General features: G+C 45.2%; 1 protein-coding gene across 1 annotated transcript in view; it reads right to left on the bottom strand.

Moving 5' to 3' along the window:
* Positions 1-952: 952 nt before the first annotated feature.
* The window catches only part of LOC115088037 (PQ-loop repeat-containing protein 3-like), a 35,063-nt gene continuing 16,119 nt past the window's right edge, over positions 953-19,896 (bottom strand). Inside the window, exons 4-7 of the mRNA XM_029595902.1 lie at positions 18,473-18,530; positions 8,301-8,421; positions 6,121-6,162; positions 953-3,446 (exon numbers count right to left, since the gene is read on the bottom strand). Of these exons, the coding sequence (XP_029451762.1) occupies positions 3,355-3,446; positions 6,121-6,162; positions 8,301-8,421; positions 18,473-18,530 (313 nt within the window). The 3' untranslated portion in view covers positions 953-3,354. The remainder of the gene's footprint in view (positions 3,447-6,120; positions 6,163-8,300; positions 8,422-18,472; positions 18,531-19,896) is intronic.

Here is a 19,896-nt window from a genome sequence, read left to right as displayed (position 1 = left end):
GTGGAGAGCGAGCATGGAAATGAGAGAGAGACTGGTGTGTGTGTGTGAGACAGAGAAAGTGATTATGAGAGTGAGAAGCCCGTATATGTACGGTAAGCAGAACACGGGAGTGGGAAGCCTGTGTGTGTATTTGGCATGAGAGAAACTGTTCAGGAAGGTGTCTGGTGTGTGTGTCAAAGACTGTTTGGGAAATGATTGGTGTGTGAGAGACATGGGCCCTAAGGAAGAGGAAGAGGAATAGGAGAGCTGCTGGAGGGGGTAAGGAAAGGTGGCTTTTTAAGTTTATTTTCTTGATTGACTGCCATTTTAATTATTTAATATTATGTGATGTGTCTGCTTTTTTGAAATATTTTATTGGTGTTTGGAGAATGTTTAATAGTTTTTATGAGTTTTTAATTGTTGGATGTTATTCTGTTCATAGCTGTTTTGAAACATTTATTCTGCTTATTAGTATAGTTTTACAATTATTTATGTGTGGGGATCTATAGCTGCTTGCTAGTTCTGTTTTCCTAATAAGAGGTATATTGGTTTTTAGGGCCTGATATATGGTATTTGTTGTGTTGCCTTTTCATAGATAGGGTTGCTCCTGTTTGAGTGTAAAATTATTTTTTTTCTTAAAAATATGTATAAAAAAGGGGGGGTCGTCTTATACGCCCAGTCGTCTTATACGCCGGAAAATACGGTATATCCCCATAATAACAGAACCAGACGTCATTACATCTTGCTTCTTATGGTAATTTCAATGACCCTAGTCTTTCCAGAATCCCTTCCAGCTCAAGACCTGTCCCTGTACTATAAGGTTTAGTCCTTGATGATCTTACCCACCCTGACACCTTATTATTGCCCCTCCATTGTGCAGTCAAGGTCTGTTCAGGGAAGACAACAGCACCAAAGGGATTAGTACCTTACAAACCCAAGACATTTAGAAGAAGTCACAACACGGTAGGACACGTAAGAATTTAGGGAAAACTTTATTTAACAAAGGTGTTCATCTCTCCTTTTCATAAGACTGTAAACTAAGCTCTATTCTTGTAAGATAAGAATACAAAAAAAAATAAAGCTTAACATGAGTATCTCTCACTCAAGCTGAATCAAGAATGTTTCAGTGGGATGTCTCCGTTGGCCAGTCGAAGTTCTCCCAGCACAGGTCCTGATGTTTGACAGGGTCCCTCTCTCGAGGGTACTCTGATCTCTGCATAGGGAATACTGCACTTTTCTCCTTTGCGAAGGTTCAGCTACTGATGTGAATTCAGCTCTGGTTGCAAAGATTCTGATTCTGCAACTATGCTAGTGAGTTTTTCTTAGGCCACAACACAGCGATCTTGCCAAAAAAGTATTAAGCAACGTTAGCACACCATTAGCTGTTGCTGTTTAACTAGGCAATGCCTGCTCGCTTCTGAAGAGGGAAGCACTCCAAGAGGTCCTTCCTGAAAAATGCCAAACCACAAGATTCACAGCTTCGTCACCCATTTCTGAAAGATCATAGGTAGCTCACTTCAGTTTTGCAAAGGTTGCGGTTTCCCATTGTCTAGCAAGTGCTTCTCACCGACAGGCTCTTTGGCCCACTGGTGAATTCCTGACTTTCAACATTTCATGGTTCAACTCACTTCTGCACCTTGCAGTGTCTACTTTTCTTTCCACCACTACTTCTTGCTTAAGCTGCACATGAGCATGTCTCACTGTTTTCTGTAAATTTGCTGTGCACAGGGATAGGAAACAATGGTTCATGCTTCACAGAGAAACAGCAAAGATTGCAAGAAGAAAAAAAAGTTTGGTTTAACAGACACTTAAAATTCTACATTCTAAACTACGAAGCCTTATGACAAATATAAGGAAAACCAACCACACAAATATCTTTAGTTTGCATAAGGCTTTATAAGCAAAGAAATCTTCTTTGCTTATAAAGAAGATATTTGTGTTTTGGCCCTTCTTCCCTGTAGTTCAGACATTATTTTTAGATAATTTGTGTATAAATATTCAATAATGAAATCTGAACTTAAAAAAAGCAGAAATCCAGCCTATATAAATTTTCCTATTTAGTGTCAGAATTTTATTGTAGACATATTCAGAAACAGAGTATGACAATAGATAAGTACTGTAAGGCCCATCAAATCTGCCCAAGTTACTTCCTTTTGCAGTGTCAAAGACTGAAGTTGAGCTGTGGCTTTCTCCCTCACTTCTGGTCAACTAAGGATCCTCTACTTATCCCAGGCTATCCTGAATTCTGTTATTCCTGAGTCTACCCCCTTTCAGGCTCGTATCAAAATCTAGAATTTCTTTCCACCGAAAAACAGCTACCTACCTCTGTCATAGGGCTTTTAGTGCAGACTTTCTTCACTAAATCCCCTTTCAGTCTTCCCCCTATGTCTACAAAACCCCCTTTCAGCTTCTCCACCTCCTGGTTATACGCAGCTCTTGGACACTGCCTAGCCAGTGAAAGGTGGGATAACATTGGAGAGCAGCAGAGTCACTGTGCCAGGTACCAATTCCAGGCAGATGGCAGACTCTGAGGTACCCATTCCACATGGAACCACCCACTGAATATCAACCATGGTTCCATCTTCTTAGTCTGCATATTTTTTGGTGGATGTTATCCTCCTCTTAAAATCTTGGCAAATTTAAACCCGATGCCATGACAATATTTGAAAACGGTGCGGCTTTCAGCACTATTTGTGACAGAAAAATAAAATATAGCCTTTAGCACACAACTTAAACAATAGTCAAAAAAGATGGTTTTTCTTACCAAGCTCACATTGCAAATACTGATTCCAGAGTATTTCAATATTCATTTCAATGCTATGTCAAACTCAAAAAATAATTTTAATAAACAGGCTGCCAAAAACATTTTTTAAAACAGAATGAGGTCTAAACTCTAAAAGGCTGCAGACATATCAAAAGAAATCTTCGATTTACTTTCTAGTATTATCTACTAGAAATTAAAAACAAGTAATTTAATAATTACAAACATTAAAATTTGTATAGCAATAGTAAAAATAAACTTCCCTCACAATAGAAAACAATGAGCATCTGGAAAATCCCACAGGAGTGCTTGCCTTAAAAGAAGGCATTACCCTACCTGATCCTTCTTAACATGCTTTCATGCAATGAGAAAAATATTAACTATATCTATATTTAAGGAATTTCTTTAAGTGGCAAGCAGTAAAATGCAAGACACTGAAACATGGGTAATGTACTGTACATGGTCCAGTGGAAGTTATGTTGCTAGTTCATTGTCAGCTAACAGAGGCAAAATACAACAAATGTAAACAGCTCAATCAAGCTTCCAGTAAGTATACTAAGGTGGTATTCTTTGCCCAAAGCACAAGGTGTGTACTTGTTTCTTGATAGGATCTGTTAATTCGTCTTCTTATCACTTTTCCTGTACAGCAGTACCGTCATGGTAACCCATACATTCAGAACCAGCATCACTATGAAACGGACAAGAACTGTAAGGGGAAAAAAATATTTTAATTTCCTTAAATATTCAGCTACATTTGCCCTTACAGCTCTATGTCTAAAATTAGATGCATTAAAAATGGAATCAAATTTCAGAGATCACTAGAGAGTCACACCCAATATGTAAGACAAAACAATTGTTCTTCTGACTTTTCTTTGAATGTGCACTGGCCATTCTTGTGATTAGCACGTCACTGTCTGCAGATGTCTTATGCTCTACTGGTTAAAAACTATGTAATGGGAGCAGTTTGTACTGGGGGGGGGGGTGTATTTTAACTATTTTATGATCTTCATGTACTCTGCCTTGAACCCTGGGACTAGTGCAGGTTATAAATCTTTTAAACAAATAAATCCAATCCTGTGCTGAAAATGTAGAAGCATGAGATGTTAGATTCTTAAAATGAAATCAGGTTTTAAAATATTAAATGCATGTGTTATGTTATACATCCACTTAAATGAACTTATATACTAATTAAAGGGCTTGAAGGCATATTTTCAATTTATAAAGATCAACTGCTAAACATGTAAGTCATTTAATGTTTTTAAGATAATTATAAGAGCATTATTCAGAAAAACAGACACTCATATGGAGTCGGTATAAAAAAAACATGCATCAAGCCATATAAAATATTGCAAATCTTAGTTATCCAAAAAGTATTTCACACTAATCCGTATAGTGGATAATATAAAAAAAAAATGTATCATTCAGAAATGGGAAGCATAACTGCAGCATGTATCACAAGCAGGGACTTAAGCTTGACTCCCTCTTGTGTTTGCTTAATGTTACATAACATATTTACTGTGTAACCCACACCTCCCAGTACTGCAATAATTTCCTGGTCAGGAAAGGACACCAACAGAGGTCATTCTCCGGTGCCCCTCTCAGGAGGGAGAGCCTGAGCAGGGGCGGATGCCGAGGGTTTGGTGTCAATGGGTTCCCCTCAGCCGCGAAGTGTTAATGCACCGGACACCGGTATGGAGGGGCCCCGACTTCTTGGGCCCAAAATGTTTCTCCATTTTATCAAAATGCGCCCAACGACCCTTAGGAGTCATCTGGTCGCAAAAATGGCAACCCCGGACGTCATGTGATGCCCCCAGGCAAAGGATGCAGACCATGCAGATCAGTCAAAGACGTGATCTGCGGGCACCAGGGGCATCACCGGAAACCGGAGGCGGCCGAGCAGAGGGCGAGCAGTGCAGGGCGGACGCCAAAAAAAAATCGCCAGAACTGACCACAAAGAAGGTAAAAACTTAGGGGCGGATTTTAAAAGCCCTGCTCGCGTAAATCCGGGCGGATTTACGCGAGCAGGGCCTTGCGCGCCGGTGTACCTATGTTCCATAGGCCTGCCGGCGCGCGCAGAGCCCCGGGACTCGTGTAAGTCCCGGGGTTTTTCGAGGGGGGCGTATCGGGGGCGGGGCCGATCGGTAAGTCCCGGGGTTTTTCGAGGGGGGCGTATCGGGGGCGGGGCCGATCGGCGCTGCGTTTTGGGGGCGGGATGTGGCGTTTCGGGGGCGGGCCCGGGGGCGTGGTTTCGGCCCGGGGCGGTCTGGGGGCGTGGCCGTGCCCTCCGGAACCGCCCCCGGGTTGCGTCTCGGCGCGCTAGCAGCCCGCTGGCGCGCGGGGATTTACTGGGGTGGGTTAGGTAGAGGAAGGGAGGGGAAGGTGAGGGGAGGGCGAAAGAGTATTCCCTCCGAGGCTGCTCCGATTTCGGGGAGGGCGAAAGAGAATTCCCTCCGAGACCGCTCCGATTTCGGAGCGGCCTCGGAGGGAATGGAGGTAGGCTGTGCGGCTCGGCGCGCGCCGGCTACACGAAATCGGCAGCCTTGTGCACGCCGATCCAGGATTTTAGCAGCTACGCGCGTATCTACTAAAATCCAGCATACTTTTGTTGGTGCCTGATGCGCCAACAGAAGTATGCGAAGGCGCACTTCTTTAAAATCTACCCCTTACTGTGTCGCCCCACTGACCGGGGGGACCCCATGCAAAGGTGGGGGGGGGGGAAAAAAAAAAATCGCAAGAAGAACACTTAAGAACTGTGAAGACAGAGCAGAGCTCTACCACCACGAGGCAACTGCACCGCGTAAAGAAAGAGACTATCCGCATGGCTGTGCGGATAGTGCCATGCTGGGCATGCTCAGTGTGCCAGTCAAGGTTCTAGAAACTTTGACAGAAGTTTTCCGTGCCGGGCTCCATCTGATGATGTCACCCATATGCAAGGACTACCATCCTGCTTGTCCTAGGAGAAACAAAAGCTACAACTTTTGTAACAGATTATTTGCCTCTGGGCTTTTAGAAAACATTGCCAAAGTAATAAATGTGATATCTTGAATCCATAAACTGAGCATGTTCCCTTTATGGACAAAAGAAGGCTCCTGGAATGGCATTTGCCCATTGCTCCCATTACAAATCTTGCTGACCTTTAAAGGAAAAGTGAAAAATAAATTCACATCTTAAAACGAGAACAGGACAGTACAGTGCCAGCACAGCACCAAGGCTCTACACAAGAGGCAAATGGCATTTTTACTACATTTGCTGTGTTCTCTAAATACAGTCCTGTAAAGGTTTAAACTTAAACAACCTATAAGTTTTTATTTTAGTGAAATTTAGTTAAGTTATGGTCTGAGAAATAAAAGTTAAACCATTCAGCTCACTCTGTTACCTACTTAGCGAGTCTTTTGTGGTCATCAAGGTTGTATATATCCTTGCTGTGAACAGAGAAGACATAGTAATTGTTGCGCTGCAAAACAGTTTGTTAAAAACTGTGTTATTAGCAAAAAATGAAAATAAATTTGCTTAAATGAGTTATCCCAAAGGGAAAAAAAAAAACCACACACACAATCAATAAGAAACTCCCACCCTACACACTATTTGCATTCGGATTTTCAATGAGAAGTATTTTGGAGTTTAGGAAAGCTCCTTAGTCTTGGCCACTGTCATCATTACCAATCTAAGTAAACCGTTGTACTGCTCCCCCCCCCCTGGAACCTCAGCAGGGTTCACTCTGATCCATGTCATGTGTGACTACAGGATGAAATGTCGACAGACAGGTGCTGTGCTCACAATATTTATTTAGCTATTTTATATCCCGTTTTTCCAAATAAAGATCACAACGTTTTACAACATAAAATACACATTACAGCATAGCAAATAATAAAATCACATAATATACATACTATAAATCAAATTAAGCATTGACTTAATGTAATCAAGGGGGATATGAATCTACCAGAATGTTCAGTTTTTTTAACTATGGTACCGGGATAAAAGGTTAGTGGTTTATAAGATATGCTGTAAATATTTCATTTTGGCATTGGTGAGTGCTGGGCTAGTTAGTTCTATTGTTGGTTTATTAATGTTTTTGACCTTATTGGGCTGGCTCTGAGTTCGAATAAATTTTAATGTAGTAAGTATTTACACGCTAATTTGAAGTTGAAATCCAGGAATACCCTTGCCACACCCAGACCCTTTTTTTGGAACTTTTCATTTGTGCGTACTTGGGCGGCTTATAAAATCCGCTTGGCCCGGTTCAGCCCAACATATGTGCCTATCTCCCAGCTTTGGTGCATATCGGGCTTTTAAAATACACTTTTAAATGCCTAATGAACTAAAAGGAGATAAGCACAGTAACCTGCAGCAGATGACAACAGTATATTACTGCTCCCATTAATGTGCCTCCAGTTCTGTCCCCGAGACCCCTCTATGGCCTTCCCATCCTACTTCCCCCAACTAACATTTGGCACCAAAAAAATCACGTACATGTCAGCTGGAGCCATTTTAGATTCCGGTGCCAGAGAGGAAAGAGGGTGTATTCCTCTCTCTTCACCCATCCATACTAATTTCATATCAGAAAGGCCAGGAGGAGGGGGAACGCCCAACAGTGTAACTGTTCCAACATGACCCAACATCTTGGAGTGCTTGGGGAGGAGAGGGAAGAGTAAAAACTAGAGGGGCCTTCTACTTGCTGCTGGGGTGGGGGACTGGAGATCCCAAGAAGGCACATGTTAGATGTACATTTGATTGAAATGACATAGACAATGTCAGCATTATCTGTGTCACTTTCAAAACAAAATGATAGGAAAAACCCCCCATAAAAATTAATGGGTTTTTTTCTTCTATCATTTTAGTGCACACTATTTTGCAAATAGTGCAGACTATGCACCCTCAAGGTGTAGTTAAGATTTTTGCATTACCAGCACAGTTAACACAGATTGCATTGCTTACCATGATTTGCGTGAGCCCATTTTAATATTAATGAGTTTTAATGCACGCAGCTCATTAACATTTGTATTGCATCTGTCCACAAAAAACCCATTAAATTAATGTTAATGCAGTGCAGTGTGTTGAAGTGCACTATATAATGCCGCATTATTTAACCTTAAAACCCTTTTACATGTTGGCCCCAAAGTATTTAAACAATCCAGCCAGCCTCTGCTCAATTCAAACGCTGAAAGTGATTATAGTGTCTCAAAAAACGATTGTGAACTGTCTTAACAATGAGAATGCTACAATCCTCGTACATGGCATAGATCTTCTTCTGACTGCATGAGTCACTGATCTCACGTTACATGTGCAGCTCTGCTTAAATGGAACACCAAGCATCAGATGGCCAGGAACCTCCTGGCGCCTGACATACCCTATTTAAGGCAAAGCCTATAAAAATGGTACTATTCGAATAAGATTTGCACTCCCACCGAGTAAAGAATGAAGACAGATTCCCCCTGCCCCCCCCCCCCCCCAAACACATACTTCTAGTGTCTGTGGGAACACATCTTTTCTGAAAATATAATACTACTGCTAAATTATTTACAAATAAGACAGTCACCTACATCTGGAGCTCACTTACTTGCACAGGTGAATGCCGCCAAGCCCCAGGTCAGGGCACTCACTTGTCCAGCGGTTTTTGTCTGCCACAGACTTTGAAGCTGAACCAATTTACTTGATGCACTGATAAAAGTACACAAGTTCTAAGGAAAACAACAACAAAAAAAAGGTAAATGTCAATTTGACAAAATGCTTGTATTCCTTTCTGTTATGTTTGCCAGCTCAAGGGCTGCCCCCGTAAGCTAGCTCACTCACCTGGCGCTGCCAGCCCCACCGACACCACGACCTGCCTAGTGGCCAGGATGCTACCGCTATCACCCTACCGGGGCCTTCCCTCTAGGCGTGTGCCAGCCTATTTAGGCCCCTTGGCGGGAAACACTCTCCCCGACACACCCTGACGACATCACATGGCTGGGTATTTAAACTCTGGCTGTGCAACAACCAGGAACAGGTCAGCTACCATAGGCAGTGTTAGTTGTTGTGCTCCTGCCTGATCTTGCCTTCATCTCTCCAAACCTGCCTGATCCAGTCTTCCCTGTCCCCTTTCCTCGATCTGACTGAGTGACCATAGCCTGGACCAGGACCATTCAAGCCTGGACACAGACCACTCTCACCTGCCGCCCACCCCTGACCTCAGCCTGAACAGCGATCAACCTTGTCTGCCACCTGCCTCCGACCCTAGCCACGATCAGGACTCTCCCTCCCCCTCCCCGTTCTATGTGCAATATGACTATCACCTAAGTCCTGCTGGTCCCCAGAACCTGAGGGCTCGGCCTAAAGTAGGAGGGGTTGGTCAAAGTGAAGCCCTAGACCAGTCTCGCACCAGCCCAATCTTGCCAGCTGTTGGGGAGGACCTTCCCTGTAGGTTGAGTCAACCTCCCCACAGCAACAAGGGTCCACAATCCTTACACTTTGAAGCTAAGCATTCTCTGTTTTCAACTTGCCAAAATTAAACAAGGAAAAATGGATGATGGGAGCAACAAATACGCACTAACAAATGGTTAGACTCTGAAGGAATATGACAAAACCAAGAATCAGCTCAGTTTCCAAATTGTTGTGGATAATCTGGTACAAGGGTATATATGTCCTTCCTAAATAAAAAAGCAATACCTTCTATTTGCTACAGATCTGAAAGAAGGAACAGGAGTGTCGCCTTGTTCCTTCATCCAGATTTCAGGTTTGCTCAGATTCATTTTTACAAGCCTAAGAAACAAAATGAGAAATTACGACTTACCTAATAATTTCCTTTATTTTAGGGCACTTTTATCAGTGCATCATAATCCAGAACAAGTGGATTATTCAGATGGAGACAGAGTAAACTGACATCACATTATATATATACCCCTGCAGTTACATCAGCCTGCCAGTATTCTCTTCAAAAGCATCTGTGGACAGACTAGCAAAAAACTTGATTAAACAGATAACCATTGCAATACTCAGCTAACAGGCCACATTGAGCTCAGATAAGAATGTCTAGGGACTGGAGTAACAACACTCATCAGTAAGCCCAGTAACATGTATATACACAGGAGGATCATTATGCAATCATTTGGCAGCCAAAGGAGGGAAGCTGGATTCATCTGACTGTCCTAAAGAAAAGGAAACTATCAGGTAAGTAGTAATTTCTCATTTCTTGGCGTCCGGTCAGATGAATCCAGAACTAGTGGGATGTACCCAAGCTACTCCCAAATAGGGCAGGAGGTTGCCCACGGTCTATTCAAAACCACACGTGCAAAGGCTGCGTCCTCCTGGGCTTGCACATCCAGATGATGATACCTGGAAAGGTGTGTAAGGAGGACCACGTTGCAGCTCGGCAAATGTCAACCGGAAACTACAATCTAACTTCTGCCCATCACACTGCCTGAGCTCGAGTGGAATGGGCCCAAACCAGACTAGGTAACGGCTTCCCAGCATCCACGTATGCGGTCGTGACTACCTCCTAAATCCAGCGAGCTATTGTAGCCCGCGAGACTGGCTCCCCCTGTCTAATACTGCTATGGAGGGCAAACAGGCGATCCAACCTATGCGAAGGACCAGTGACCTCCAGATACCTGACAATATGCTACTTGACATCCAAGGGCCGCAACAGATGAGACTCTTCTACAACTCTCTCCCTGACCAGAGTCCACTTTTGGTAAAAAGAGAAACTGCTCCTAGTAAGACAAGGTCTGCTGCAGCTCAGAAACGCTATGCACAGAAAAATTTACCACAAGGAACATTGTTGTCAAAGTCAGAAACCGCAAGGACAGAGTACACAGCAGTCGAAATGTAGGGCCTACCAAAAAAGTCCAAAACCAAATTGAGACTCCATAGCGGCACCGGAAACACAAAGGATGATGAAGATGTTCCACCCCTTTCAGAAAACAGACCACATCAGAATAAATTGACAAGGATCCACCATTGACCGGACCACTGAAACAGGTGAGAGCAGTTACTTGTACCCTTAGGGGTAGATTTTCAGACGAGCGCGAACAGCCTACTTTTGTTTGCGCTCCAGGCGCAAACAAAAGTACGCTGGATTTTAGTAGATACGCGCGTAGTCGCGCGTATCGGCTAAAATCCTGGATCGGCGCGCGCAAGGCTATCGATTTCGTATAGCCTGCGCGCGCCGAGCCGCGCAGCCTACCCCCGTTCCCTCCTAGGCCGCTCCGAAATCGGAGCGGCCTAGAAGGGAACTTTCCTTTGCCCTCCCCTCACCTTCCCCTCCCTTCCCCTACCTAACCCACCCGCCCGGCCCTGTCTACACCCCCCCCTTACCTTTGTCGGGGGATTTACGCCTCCCGGAGGAAGACGTAAATCCCGCGCGCCAGCGGGCCTGCTGCGCGCCGGGCCGCGACCTGGGGGCGGGTACGGAGGGCGCGGCCACGCCCCCGGGCCGTAGCCACGCCCCGTACCCGCCCCCAAAACGCTGCCGACACGCCCCCGGAACGCCGCGACGACCGGGGCCCGCCCCCCGACACGCCCCCGACACGCCCCCCCTCCGAGAACCCCGGGACTTACGCGAGTCCCGGGGCTCTGCGCGCGCCGGGAGGCCTATGTAAAATAGGCTTCCCGGCGCGCAGGGCCCTGCTCGCGTAAATCCGCCTGGTTTTGGGCGGATTTACGCGAGCAGGGCTCTGAAAATCCGCCCCTTAAGGAATAAAGGGCCAAACCTTTATTCAAGCCATCCTGCATAAATTCCAAAATGAACGGTATCTTGACCGAACAAGGAAGAGTACCGCGATTCTCACACCAGGCCTTAAACATTCTCCAAATCTGCACATAGGCAAAGGAAATGGAGAACTTTATAGCTCTTAGCAAAGCAGAGCTCACTGCGCAGAGTATCCATGTTTCAGCAAGTGAGCCCTGTCCAAGGGCTATACCATTAGACAAAATATAGTTGGATCTTCATGAAGGACAGAACCCTGCTGCAACAGGTTCCTGTGTGCCAGAAGTCGAAGAAGCGAATCCACCAGGAGCCTTCACAGATCTGCATGCCACAGTCTCCTGGGCCAATCCAGAGCAATCAAGAGCACCATCCCTCTGTGGCATTCGATCTTTCGAATTAATCTGCCCAACATGAGCCATGGAGGAAAGGCATACAGCAACTTGTCTTCCGGCCACTCCTGCACTAGGGCATTGATCCCCAAATACCTCAGATCTCTTCTGTGGCTGAAGAATTGCAAAACTTACGCAATGCACAAAGTCGCCAACATGTCCAGGAATGGAAGTCCCCAGTGATCCCAAATCAGCTGAAACGCCTCATCTGACAATGCCCACTGTCCTGAGTTCAGACTCTCCCTGCTGAGAAAATCTGCTCTGACATTGTCTTAGCCTGCAATGTGCTATCATCTGCAGATGCACTTCTGCCCATTCCATAAGATTGTCTATTTCCTGCGACACTTTCTGGCTCTTGGTACCTTCCTGTCACAGTCGTTGCATTGTCTGACATTATGCGGACCGAGCAACCCTGCAGCCTGTCACCAAACTGCAAACATGCTAACCGGACCGCCCTGGCCTCCAGGCAACTGATGTTCCAGAGAGACTCTCTGCACTCCAGTGCCGTCAGCTCCTGACAGTGAGCTCCCCAACCAAGGAGACTCGTATCCGTTGTCAGGACTAGCCAGTCCGGAGGGGATAGTGAAGCTCCCTTCCATAGATGATCCGCCTGCAGCCACCACTGCAGTTGGGAGAAGACCAGCAGGTGGAGCCGAATTGAATAGTCCCAAGATTGCAGATTTCACCGAGACAGCAGGTAGTGCTGAAGAGGACACATATGCACTCTCACCCACAACACCACTTCCAGGGTCGCCGCCATTAAGCCAAGGATCTGCAGGTAAAACCATACGGTCAGGGGAAAAATATTCAACAACAGACCAAGTTGAGCTAGCAACTTCTGAATTCAAGCTTTCGGCAAGAACACCTTGGCCTGCTTCATGTCGAACTTAATCCCCAGGTATTCCAGCAACTGAGTAAGCTCACCCAGCCAAGCTCCCGCAACAGGGAAATCACCTTGTGCATCACCAGTCAGCTCTCTTCCAGTGACTTGGCACGAATCAACCAGTCATCCCAATATGGGTGTACTAGGAGTCCATCCTTTCTCAACTGTGCCACAACTACCACCATTACCTTGGAACAGGTTTTGGGAGCAGTGGCGTTCCAGAACTGCGAACCGCAGGAAGCGTTGATGTTCAAGTTGGATGGGAATGTGGAGATACTTCTGTGGATCTGTCAGAGGCGTAAGAAATTCCCTCAACTGCACGGCTATTATCACAGAGCGCAATGTCTTCAAGCAAAAATGCTTCACTTGCAGATGACTGATGCCTTTGAGGTCCAGGATGGTCCTCTTTGGCACAATGAAATAATGGAGAATCACCCTGTGGGAATCACAGTCCTCATACTGAGGAGCTTTGCCAATGCAGTTTCCACTTACTGTTTTTTTTTTTTTTTTTTTTTTTTTGTGGTGAGTGGCAGGAGAGACCATGAACACATCCCGAGAAACACTGCGAAAACCCAGCGCATATTCCTCTCATATCACTTCCAAGACACTCTGATCCGATGTAATTTCGACCCACCTCTGATAAAAGAGACAGAGGTGCCCCCTATCTTCTGTGACCCGGAGCTGGGTTGGTAAACCTTCATTGGGAGGCTCGGGAGGTTCCACTACCTGAGACTATACCTCTTCTGGGTTGTCGGGGACGAAAGGACTGAGACCCACCGAAAGGTCGAGTCCTCTGAAGGACGCTCCTCTACAGGGTCACAAATGCTTGGATCCTCTAGCACAGGGGTCCCCAACCACCGATCCGCGGACCAGGACCGGGCCCGTTGGGGGTTTTTTGCTGGTCTGCGGCACCGCCTCAGACCAGCACTAAACTACTGCTGTGCTGTGTGCCGGATACACACAGCAAGAAGATTAGCAGGGCTGTGGTGGAGCTCACGTCACCACGGCCCGAAGAAAAAGGTCGCATCTAAACGAGCAGATGCTCCTCCTCCTTCCTGCCCGTGCGGCCCCGGAAGAAAAATGTTGCCAGAGCTGCGCGGGCAGGAAGGAGGAGGAGCATCAGCCGCGTGCAGAAGAGGAGCAGCGCGGCCCGAGAAGACCAGGGCCGCTGCAGAGCCCATTCTGTGGCGACCCGTAAAGAAGAGGCCCAGAGGCTGAGGGCCTGTAGAGTGTGTATGTGTGCGTGTATGAGATGAGTTGAGAGATTGTGTGTGACAGTGAGTTGAGAAACTGTGTGTGGGAGTGAAGACCTGAATGTTTGCAGAGAAAAAAGCATGTGAGAGCCTCTGTGTGTGTGAGAGACAGCATGTGACAGTGAGAGCCTGTTTGAGCAAGACAGCATGTGGGAGTGAGAAGAGAGCCTGTGTGTGTGAGAGTCAGACAGCATGTGCCAGTGAGAGACTGTGTGTATGAATGATTGTATGAGAGAGAGCATGTGAGAGTGAGAGCCTGTATGTGTGTGTGTGAGAGAGAGAGAAAGCATGTGAGAATGAGAACCTGACTGTGTTTGAGGGAAGAAGACAGATGGAGAGAAAAGAAATAGAAAAAAAGACAATATAAAAGGAATTGGCAAAAAAAATAAGAAAGGGAAGGTGGAAAAAAAAAGCCTGTGACCAACCGATTAGAAAACTAAGATCAGACAGCAAATGTAAAAAAAAAATAAATTACTTTTTACTGATTGACACATGTAATCTTTGGGAATGTGCAAGAGTAGCACTTTCTCTATGCGGAACTCACAATGTACGAGATCAGCATGGAGGAACTGGAAGCCCACGGGGCCTGCACAGAGGCGGCAGCAGAATGGGCTTCAGTGCCAATAGCAGCAATCAGCACCTCCCCAATAGCCACACGGCAGCAGTGACAGTGGCAGCAGAGGAATGAGAGAGGCTCTGAGGTTGCTGGCAAAAGAAAGAGAGGGGGTCTCTGCCTTTAGTGTGTGCATGTGTATGAATGGGAGTCTGCCTGGGGGTGTGTCTGTGTATGAGAATGAATGGGTGTCTTCCTGGGGTTTGCTCACAGCCAGGGGAGGTCATGAGAGGGAAGGCATCAGATGGAGGAGAGCGGTGTGAAGTTTGGAAAACAAGGGAAACAAGCCTGGTGCTCCCACTCATTCTGAACCTATGGTGAGTTGAGTCACATTCACATTATAAATGTCATAATTAAATGATAAGTGTGCACTAAAATCCAACCCCCTCCATAACCCCGCCCCATATGATCAAAGCCCCGCCGGGCCATGGAAAAATGGTCTTGCTTGAAACCGGTCCCTGGTGCAAAAAAGGTTGGGGACCACTGCTCTAGCACACCCTCTCATGTGAAGGGAATGCTGCACCTGCTTCTTATCCTCCAGCAAACAAGGAACCAGAGATTCGCCCCACTTACTGGCCAGTTTCTCCAACTCACAACCAAACAAAATAGAGCTGTATGGGGCAATTTGATGAGGTTAGCCTTGGAGGTCGCATCAGCCGACCAATTTCTCAACCATAACTGATGCCTGGCCGCTACTATGGAAGCCACCCCCTCTGGCTGAAGTGTGGTCCAAATCACAGCCTGCTTCCACCAAGAAGGCTACAGTTGGTTGCACTGCCCTGGAGTTTACCCCAGAGTCATCAACCTCCAAAGAGTGAAGCAAACAAGAGCGAGCCATCAGGGAACAACAAGAAGGGATCTGCAAGGTAACTGTCACTGCTTCAAATGCTCGTTTAAGGATAGTCTCAATCTTCTTAGCATAGGCATTCTTCAAGGCCGCTTCTCCTTCCATAGGAAGGGTAATCTGCTTGGAGACTGCACACACGAGTGCATTTTCATCTTGGGAAAAATATAAGTGCTCTCTTACTACTGGATCCAGAGGGTACAAGCTTTCCAAAACCCAAGCCCCTTTGAAAATAGCCACTGGGGCGCCCCACTCAACATGAATTAGTTCTTGAATGGCCTCCATCACAGGGAAAAAACAAGAGGCTTTATGCAAGGAAACAAAAAACTGAATTTCTCTTTGGCTTAGACACTGAATCTGCCGCAGGAACTCCAAGCAATTTTTTAGGTCTGGGAAATAAGAGCTGGCAATTCAACTCTATGAAAGAACCATACCATAGTTCCATATGGTTCTAATCCAGGGGATTTTCACCATCCTCAAGAGAGGCAGGATCGGCGTCATCATCCGTGCCATCTGGATCTCCATCCAGAGGACCTGCTGCCACTCCAGGAGTTTTACGGCACCCAACAAAGAATCCAGGCAGGTTTTCCCCTGTGCCTCTGCTCTAGGAGCATGGGACTGGGCCGAGGACTGCGCCTGAAGAAAGGACTGCAACCCCATGAAAAAGTAGAAGCAACCAGACCGGGAGGGTCCTGAGGTATAAATCACTGAGCTACCTTCCCCTGCTGAGGTACCAGTTAGGGGAGTTCCAAAATCAGGCGCTCCCACCTGAATCGTCTTTACGCAGATCCACAGTCAGCTGGGAAGAACCAGGCTTTGTGAAATCAGAGGAAGACAATTCACGTTGAGCCTCCAAACAGTGCTGGCACAAATTAGCGTGCACTCCTGTCTGAAATGTACGTATATAAACAAGCAGTGCAAAGAGAAAGAAGCTTAGGCTTCTTAGGCACAGGCGCCATGATAGCCAAAGCAACGCTGAGTGGCGGCCGGAGGCGTGTGTCTGTTTTGTTTTGTTTTTTTTTAGACAGGCGCTCAACTAGGCGCCTAGAAATTATGCATCCAACACATAGGCGCACACACCTAGGTGGCAAAAAATTAACCACATGAAAAACTTAAGTGTATAAGTAGTACTGCGCGCTTAGGTAAGTGTGCAGCCACTACACGTCGCTTAACGTGGGCGCACAGACTACAAGGCCCCATTGTGCACCCAAAAACTGGGTGCACAACCTGGTCGCACAGCAAAACGCACATGTTGGACTGACAATCCTGAGGAGGGCAGCCGTAACACACAAAAAGCCATTGTGGCCTACCACACTGCGTGCAGCGAAAAGCCTTGGAGTGGAACCAAACTTAAGAAGGCTGCTCAACCTGTCAGGCTGCCCACATCCTTCGACCTCCCACGAAGCGGAACAAATGTCAGACCAGCGCACTGAGACCGGGGAGGAGAAAACCCTGTTCAACAAAAAAACCTCCTGTTAAGTCTCTGTATTTTTTTTTTTTAATTTACAGGAGCTCAGCTGTACCTGGCTGAGCACAGAGACTGTCTCCGGCTGTGGGGGGAGAGGGCATGTACTGTCACTGCCAACTCTGCTTCCTGACCCGCTGCCTGCTGCTCAAGCAACTAACTCCACACTGGCAAAACCAACTACTGGACCAAGGCACGCATCTGAGGGATCACAGAAATCACCTCAGGAATTCTCAACTAGGGGAGGGACCATTTGGTTTTAACCGCAGGAAAGCGAGGCAAATTTTATCCTTAATTCTCCTTTATTTTAAAATGAAGCAATCCCCAGTGGGGAGATGCACATCTACCATCTGGTGGGAGACGGAGATTACAGGCAGGTTGATGTAACTGCAGGGGTGTATATACTGTGACATCAGTTTGCTCCATCACCATCTGCTAGTAGGAATGCATAACCTACTTGTTCTGGATTCATCTGACTGGATACTAAGAAACTTCGGTTAATGAATTACAGGACATGGAATGCAAAAGAAGACAGAGTATCTGGCACCTGACACTGCAGCCCCTTGAGCCCCTGGCAAGAGACTGATCCTGTGCCATGTAGAGCCACAAGATGAATCCCAGAGGAGAGATAAGAGGGAATGGAAGATAATGAAGCTAGTTGCCACTGTTTGTTCTATTTTCAGTTAATTGCAGCTGTTTTTAATTTTCTATTATTTAAAACCAGACTATAAGGGGTGGAGGAGATGTAGGATCTTAAGTCATTTCAAAAGCTTACATCTTTAAATATTCAGTAGCTATTCAAAAGGTATCATTTCTATCTAATTACTTTGTTGGTTTTCTTTAACTTTAAACATGATTGCTGATGATATTAGCTGAAAATATATATCTATTTTGCATTTTTTGGAAATATTTCTGTTGAACTATACATATATTGTAATAGTAATGTCTAGAGAAAAACGTGCATATCAAATCAATCCATGTTTTGGTGAGAAAAGCCAGAGATGAAGTTACCTGCTTAGGTACTAACAATAGGGAACTATTACTAATATAAATGCGTGATGGAAAACAAGTTAGGTGATACAATATTCAAATAGAAATAGCTGGCTTGGAAGGAATTTTGAGTCATCTACAATGCTTTCCATGAAAACTTAATGGTTATGGGATTGTGAGCTCTTCACTAAAAACAAAATTATAGTAGTGCCCATACAAAGAGTGAACCAAAAGCCAAAAAGTAAGAATCTGGCTATTGCCCAGCTTCCAGGGTAGAAGGTCAGGATATAAAGAGCATGACTTGACTACTTCCTACAAATGGAAATTCAAGACATGTGTTTTTAAGTACATTATTGCAGTAATTAACAGACTAATTTCATTCATTTACCACTTTTCATTTATTTCAACAGTCTTGCATGAAAATAAGTAGATATTCTGCATGATCTTCCATACTAAAAATATATGAATCTATTTGATAATTCTAAATTATTCCCGTATTTTGTGGAAAAGAAAAGCTTGCTCTAGCTTTTTTTTTTTTTTAATAGAATAATTTGTACACAAATCATACATTTCTAGGTTCTCACCTTCAAATTAAAATACCATACTTACCATAGCCAGATCCAATATCCGGCTTTGAAGACCTATAATATGCCATCCTGCAATAAATCTTAGCTGCAGTTAAGGTACAAACTAGTAAGGCGTGTATGCAAAGTAGAGCTTCAGTAGCTGTACAGGTCTTGGGGAGAATGTAGTGGTTGTATATGAATTCTTACAACAGAGGCTTTCAGAAGAATAGCAGTAGAAAATTGGATAAGCAAAACTAACAATCTACAAAGCGCACTTCGCCGCCAACAAAATCTGTGTCAATACATGGTCAGTCATTTTCAGCATCCCGTCAACAGACGCTGAGAAAAAAACTAGTGGGTCTTTCTCTCAACTCCCAATAATTTATAATTTGGGGACAGGTCCACCAAACATGTCCCATTGATCCTTGGTGTCCACATTCTCTCCAAAACAGTCCAGTCATGGTTAGAAATAAGGTCTTCAATCTGACTGGGGTATAATACCATCTAAAGTAAATTTTATATGAAATTTCAACTAAAGAAACAATTGAAGACTTGCGTTCTTGCCATCTTATACTCCCCCCAATTGTCCTCATATATAGTGTATCTTAGGTCCGCTACCCAATCTTTTTCATGTTTAAGCATATTGCTTGGGTTCCCATACAGTATCTTATGAACAAATATTTGTAATAAAACCTTTCATAGGTAAACCTTTAATACAATTCTGATCAGATAAAAGCAAGTTTGCTTACCGTAAACGGTGTTTCCGAAGATAGCAGGATGAATTAGCCATGCTGTCATGGGAACTGTCCATAAGGGCCCAGGAGGCGGAGCTTTGTAGTAGAAACAGAGCTTTGTTCTGTACGGCTGCGCGTGCCTTCCCACGCAGAAAAACACAGTCTCTCCTCAGTCTGTGATGTAGCAGATGGTTAAGAACTCGTTGACTATCCAGGGACGTGGGTGGGTCAGCATGGCTAATTCATCCTGCTATCTACGGAAACACCGTTTACGGTAAGCAAACTTGCTTTTTCCCCCGTTGATAGCAGGGCTGAGTTAGCCATGCTGTCATGGGAGTCCTAAGCTCCCGATCACGCAGTTACAGCACTTCGTACGAAGACTCTTTGTCCTCTTCCTTTTTTTTTTTTTTTTTGCGTGATCCAAAGCGTGGATAGTCAGTTGTAGATCAGGAAGATATTGTCTATAAAACCATCTTCCCTAGGTTGGCGTCATTCGACGTCTGTTGGTCTAGGCGGTAGTGTGACGTGAACGTATGTAATGAAGACCACGTCGCCGCCTTGCATATGTCTATTGGTGGTACTTGCGAAAGATGAGCCAGTGAGGTGGACATTGCTCTCATTTGGGGTGCCTTCGGGTGAGAAGGTAAGCTTAGTTTTCTCTTGTGGTAACAAAACTGAATGTGACTTGTAAGTTTCCCAGATGTATTGCCCGCTTCAAATAAGTGCTTTATTT

This window comes from Rhinatrema bivittatum, chromosome 3 (genome assembly GCF_901001135.1).
Source record: "Rhinatrema bivittatum chromosome 3, aRhiBiv1.1, whole genome shotgun sequence".
NCBI lineage: Eukaryota > Metazoa > Chordata > Amphibia > Gymnophiona > Rhinatrematidae > Rhinatrema > Rhinatrema bivittatum.
Note: the sequence above shows the minus strand (reverse complement) of the source record. Positions and strands in the feature narration are given on the sequence as shown.